Source organism: Volvox carteri (genome assembly GCF_000143455.1).
Source record: "Volvox carteri f. nagariensis unplaced genomic scaffold VOLCAscaffold_8, whole genome shotgun sequence".
NCBI classification, from domain to species: domain Eukaryota; kingdom Viridiplantae; phylum Chlorophyta; class Chlorophyceae; order Chlamydomonadales; family Volvocaceae; genus Volvox; species Volvox carteri.
The window spans coordinates 142,212-148,546 of NW_003307551.1; the positions used below are offsets into that span (position 1 = coordinate 142,212).

General features: G+C 61.1%; 1 protein-coding gene across 1 annotated transcript; it reads left to right on the forward strand.

The window, feature by feature from the left end:
* Positions 1-1,130: 1,130 nt before the first annotated feature.
* Positions 1,131-6,335, forward strand: VOLCADRAFT_88126 (uncharacterized protein; the record flags this gene model as incomplete). Its single annotated transcript, XM_002947786.1, has 7 exons — positions 1,131-1,200; positions 2,007-2,143; positions 2,219-2,286; positions 2,557-2,972; positions 3,126-3,188; positions 3,540-3,648; positions 4,400-6,335. The coding sequence occupies 7 exons, from the start codon at positions 1,131-1,133 to the stop codon at positions 6,333-6,335; spliced, it is 2,799 nt and encodes a 932-aa protein (XP_002947832.1).

Sequence of the window (6,335 nt, forward strand, 5' to 3'; positions counted from 1 at the left end):
GGAGGTGTGGAGGTAAAAAACATAGGTGTTGGGAAGATGCAAAAAGGTCGTGTTGTAGGTAATTAATTAAGGAGGCGTTAATATGTTTGCTCCTATGGCAGTGATCAGGGGTGGAGTGGCTTTTAGCACCGTTGATTGCAGCTTGTAAGGGTGAATGGCAGGGCACACCATCACTGCAGGTGGTCAAGGATTGCAGGTGCCACGTAGCCATTTTTGCCCCGGCTGCCGGGGCTGAGCAGCTGCAACAGGGTCCAGAACACAGGCCCGCCTTACGCCTAGGCTGCCTGCCCAGGTAGCCAGCTGCGGTGGAGTCCGCGGGGTAAAGCGGCTTGGGTCTTAGAAATTAATCGAGGCAATACCCCGCGCCGCGCCTGCATGTTACAACATAGGTCAGGCACTACTGGTAGAGCACGTACTCATGCCCCCGGAGGTTCCGGGATCGAGACCTGTCAGGGTCAAAACTCCTTTCGATGGTGGAAGGTAAAGGTGCCCCTAGTCGATAGACGGTGGTGACTTGGGATAAAATTGACCAGCGAGCTGACCAGGAATGGAGTTGAGCCGCCGTCGATCCGGCAGATTCCGTTGGATGCCGGTGGTAGGTGCTGATCCGCTGAGAAGTAGGCTAGGGTAACTGGATGAGGGTGTCCCGAAATACCGGGGAAGGCAGGGTCTGCCGGGTAGCGGCCGCAGGGTGAAGATATGACCCCCCTGTCACACATCACACAGGTATACGGTGCGGCCTAGGGAAACGGTAGCTGTTTCTCAGCGCAGCGGGAGCTCCGTCGCGGTAGCTTCCCCTCCGTGAAACTCTCTGGGCGCGGTGTCACACCTCTTGAGAAGGGAGGAGGTATCCTGCCCACACGGCGGGCGCTGCACTGCGTGAGCCTTGTACATAACGGGTGCGTCATCGGAGGCGGGGACGGTAGCTGAATGCACCACTGCTATAGGGCCCCCCCAAATCCTGCTGTTAGGGGTAATGGTGGGGGGAGGCCGCTATTGTAGGCCCTTGGTGCTTTTTGAACGGCAGTACGAAGGAGTGCAGGGATTGGTGGTCTCACGCAGGAGGGGTGGGTGGGAAAGGGTCGGTGTGTGCACGGTGCGCGTGCAGGCAGAGGCACCTGCGGCCTGAAATGTGGTGGAAAGATAACCTCTTGCCCTGGCGCTTGGCCAGGCGCGGTGGCGGTTTCTGGTGGTGTGGTGGTGAGGAGAAAGGGAAAAGTTAAATGAGGGGGACGCCAGAAGTTCGGACTCTCCGGTGATGGTCATATGACTTTCTTTGCGTTTGACCAATCGTTGGTATTTGTTTGGAGCTGTGATGTCCATAGAAACTCTGCATGGCGCGTGGACAGCAATGATTTTAAGTCGCGATAGAAAGCTGCGCAAGTTAAGTTCTTTCAGAATAGCCGTCCGGATTCTTAAGGCCACTTCCATTCCCTCTCGAAGCAATCCTAAGCTTTTTATTTGGCGTTAAGTGCTTTGTAATTGTCTTTTTGCGACCCACGGTTCATCGCGCACGTCTGGAAAGATGCCTTCACCGTCTATCGTGATGGCTCATCGCTTTCCTATGTAAGCCCTTTGAGATATCAGCAGCAGCTTGTTTCAATAACAATTAATCGCGCTCATTGTGTCGTAAAACCTGGCTCATCAAAAAAGCAATGAGACACCACGCACGGAATCCCGTATTGAGGACTCTGCACAGACTCTGCCCAAAAGGCCATTCAGGAACCCAGGAGCATTTCCAGAGCACAGCAAGACATTCCTCCCAGGAAACTTTCCAGTTGCGGAAGCGCGGAAGAATGGTCCTCAATCCTTCCAATGCTGCCGTACATGGAGCACTTTTGAAATTTCCGCGCGCATGCCGTGCAATCATTTTAATGAGTGACGCAGACACCCATCGGCTCAATGCAACAAACGTTAGCATCTTATCCATAGTTAAGAGCGCACGGAAATCTGCTATTGCAAAAGGACTCCATTCTCCGCCGCGCAAACCCGCACCCACTAGACAGCCGCTAGATCAATCTACATCGGCAGCGCCCGCCTTTTCCCGTCCACAAACAACGGCCAAACAGCGTCTTGCGGCAGCACTTGCCCGTTTGTTGGAGGCACAAGACAGGTCGCTTGGTTTTCCTCAAAAGCTTTCCTGGTAAGTGAGGATCAGCGTGCGCGGCCCCGCTTCCTAATTCGCCAACAGCCCCGTTCGCCTGTTTCCATCCTGCAGCATTCTGTAAAGTCCGCGCCAATGCTCCATTGCCATACCGTTCCCTGTGCTGGCCATTGCCGAAGCAGGTGTGGTGTGGCTATCATCGACGACACCTTCGCCTCAAAGCTAAAGTTGCAATAACGAACAAAACAAGGCTCCCGGGGCACAGCGCATTCCTGCACAAACTCACAAACGTAAAGCACCATAGTACCCCACACACAAAAATCCCAAGCCTACCTGCGCCGTTCATTATCATCGCAAGCCTTATCGGTACTGACTCAGGACTGACGGCTACCAAGCAATTGCGATTGCAGCGCCGTCCGCTGCTGCTGCTGCTGCTCTGCCGGCGCGTGGAGAAAGGACAGCAGCCACCACGACAGCCCGGAGATGGCGCAGCAAGATCTTCCACCGCAGAACATCAGCATTCCTCCTCACCATCTTCGCATTCAAGAGCGCCTGGTTGCTAAGCGGCAAAGCGGCAGCAATGGCTCCCGCGGCGGCGGCGGCGGCGGCGGCAACAACCGCGCTCAGCCCGCAGCCTCGCCGCCTTCCTGGTCGCTAGACCGCGGCACCATGCGGCAGTTAGTGGACGCGGCGGAGGGCCTCTTTACGCCGTGTCCCCAGTGCCACGAACAGCACCGCGGCTCGCGCGACAGCCACGTGTCGTTCCTGGACGTGGACGATCCATACGGTCGAGCCTACTGCCACTTTTGCCGCCCTGTCGGCGCGGGCGTGCGAGTGGTGCAAGTCCGCCGCAACACCTACCACGATGGTGGGTCGGGTTTTTTCGTGTGACTTTGCGCAAACGTTTCCTTGCCGAGTGCGGCTCCAGGTGCTAGCGTCATATCATAATAGCTCCGAAACCCAGATGGGCCGCAACAGGACATGTCGCTCTCTCAGTTGCGTCATGGCATCTGTTTGGCAGTCGTGATGTCGTACTGCGGACTGTCAGTGCCACCAATGGGACACGCCGCTGCCAGGGTCGCTGGTGAGTGGTGCCGTACGCCCGGAGCCCGCTGCACCTGGCGGCACTCATGTAAGGCCCCGCAGCTCCCTCGGCGCCGTTGGACCCCTTGCATTCCCATCCTCTCCTTTGCACTTCTCCGTAACTCTTCTCCGTACGTTTATTCATTTCCTCTCCGCACTTCTTTCATCAATCGAACGCGATAATTCCGCCACGATCGCCATAATCGAACCGCAGCGGGCTCACGCCGGTGTGTATTGGACGTTTCCCCGACATGGCCCCTTCACTGGTGTCCCCCTGAGGCTGGCTAGGTAGTCTGGGTGAGCCCCCGGTGACGAGGTGACACCCCGTCCCCTCTCCGCAACGCACCCGCAGTTGTGCGCATTGGGGACCTCGGCAAACTGTACGACATTAGCGAAATCCAGCAGTACGTCATCAACAACGGCAAAGTCATCTTTCTTCGAGCCAGACCGCAGGCGCCCAAGTGCGTGGGGTGGGATGGCCCGTGTGTGTCTCTGTCTGTGTCTCTGTCGCTGCCTTGTGGCGTATGAATGCATTTGCGTCCTATTATGCGGCCGATGGATAGTACATACGTTGCCGTACATCGCGATCCCCTGACGACGCCTGACTCTGTGTGTTCCGATATACATTTGTGTTTTTGAAGTGCGGATGCGAGACGTTTCTTCCTTCTCGTATTCGCACATGCACACAGCAGCAGCAGCCTGTGCTAGATGTGTTGGGCGCGACGCCCTACCTCCGCACCTATGTGGGTCTTCCCGGAACTGATGTGGGTTCATCTCTTCTTAGTTGCGCGAAAGGATTTCGGGGCTTTGGGGGTGTGGACCATCCTTGTTTCTGATGCTCCATATCGGTGTGTGGCTTCTCCATGTTGTATGCGGGATACACGCGGGGGGTCAGTGCCGCTGCGGAAGCGACCCCACGTTCTTCTTGGTTGGGTGCGCTGGGCAAAACGGGAAGTCCAGTAGACTTCCTTGCTTTTTACCATTGCCACCCTCACCACCACCCCCACCCCCATTACCACCCCCATTATCACCACCACCACAACCACCACAACCACCACAACCAACCACCCTCACCCTCACCACCACACCCACCACAACCATACGTCCATGCTCCTCCGATGCCAACTCGCTGCCCGACGGAGTCGCCACACCGGACTGACCTCCGCCACTCCCGTCCGCCACTTCACCTCGGCGTCGTGCCCGCCACACCAGGCCCGGCGGCTACACCATCCCCACCTGCTACTACTGCCACCGGGCCCTCATGGAGCCCAGCAGCCGCTTCTGCTCCATGGAGTGCAAGCTGAACCGCGAGGAGGGGCTGCCGCCGCTGACACTGGCGGAGATCCGGGCGGCCGGGGACAACCGCAGGGTCAAGATCCCGCGCAGGCTGGCGGAACAGAGCAGCTCGGCGGCGCACAGCGACCGGGAGGGACATTCGCCGGACTGCAACCGCAAACAGAAGAGCCAACAACAGCCGCAACAGCCGAGTTGCCAACAACAGCAGCAACTTGAGGAACCGCAGCTATGGCGACGGCGTGATAGCAGTAATGCTTTTTCCGTCGGCAATGGCGGCGGCGAGGAAGGCGGCGGCAGTGCGGCGGTCTCCGGACAGGGCCCCGGCGCCGGCGCCGGCGCGTGGGAGGATGACGATGGCGGGGTCAGTGTTGCCGTGACGGCAGCCGTGGGTGGCGGTTCGTGGCTAAGCAGTCGCTTGGCGCCGCTGACTGGCATGGTGGATGAGAACAGCCCCTCGGCTGCAGGTGCTGCGGCCGCCGGCGGCACCGACATCCCGAACCACCGACCGCCGCGTGTCCCACAATCGTACGGCAACCTGCATCCACCGCCCGCCGCCGCGCTTTTCATGGAGGCCAGCGGCCGACCGCAGCGGCTCCGCCAGCCGCCAAAGCGAGTGAGCAGTCCTGCGCCGCGGATCAAGTCAGGCGCTTCGTCGGCAGCGCCGTCGTACGACTCGCGGCTGCAGCTGCTTGCCGCGATCGGCTGCAGCGACGAGCCCTCTCAGGCGGCGCCGCAGCGGCATCAACCGGTAAGGCGCATGACGACCGTACGCGCCAATAGCGCACCACTCGACGGCAGGATGCCCGGTAGCGGCGGTGACGGTAGCGGCGGTGACGGTAGCGGCGGCGGCGATGATGCGGTGACCGCAGCAGCCGGCAGCGCCGCCGCTGGGGAGCGTTTTCCCCCGCTGGCTCCGTTGTCAGGTCGAGCTGTCGGCGCTCTGCCTGCTGGCATCGGTGAGTACTTGCTGTCCCTCGTACGAGCCAAGTATTGCAGGCTAGCCGCCAGTGCTGGCGGCGAGGCTGCATGCGACGGCGCACTGGAGGCTCCGGAGGCAGCGGCGGCGGCGGCAGCACCACTGCCACCCAGGCCAGCGCCGGCAAGTTCACTCGCCTCCGCCTTCGCCGCCGCAGCTGCGGAGGTGGAGGCGCCGCCGCCGCCGAAGCCCATGGAGCTGGATGGCCCGGAGCCTGCTGTGCTGCGCCCCCGGGCAATGCGCCTGTTATCTGCTGGCTCTGGGCCCTGCAACGCACGGCCGCCGCTTTCAGCTGGCTGCCACTCCTTCGCGGGCCTTGCGCCGCATCCACAGAGGGAACACACTGCCGTTGGCGCCAAGCGCCGTTGCGCGAGCATTGACCTCGGTGATGCGGCCGCCGCCGCCGTCGTCGCTGCTGCAGCGGCGTCAGCAGCAGGCGGTACAACACTGGGCGGCGGGGGTGGCCAGCCGGAGGTGACGTCACCGCTGCGGCGTCACGACAACCGCGGGGCGGCGGGAGCCGCGCAGGCGGAGGACCTGGCGGCGCGTATGGCGCTGCTCAGCCCAACACGCATCGCGCGATTCAACGGCTTCGCAACCAGCAGCGGCAATGCAGCCGCCGCTGCCGCCGCCGCCGCCGGCTCAGCAGCAGCAGCTCTTGGTGTGGATCCTGGATTGGGCCCTGTGGTCACACTCATGTCGGCACTACTGCCGGTGCGGCGAGAGGTAGCCGGCGGCGGCCACGATAGCACGTCCGCGTCAGCCGCGCTCTCATCCACGCCGGAGGCTGACGGCGACGTCGACGCCGGGGCGGGCGGCGACGTCCGCCGCGTCAAGCCTCGCAAGAGCCGCCCTCGGCAGGCCGCGATGAGTTGA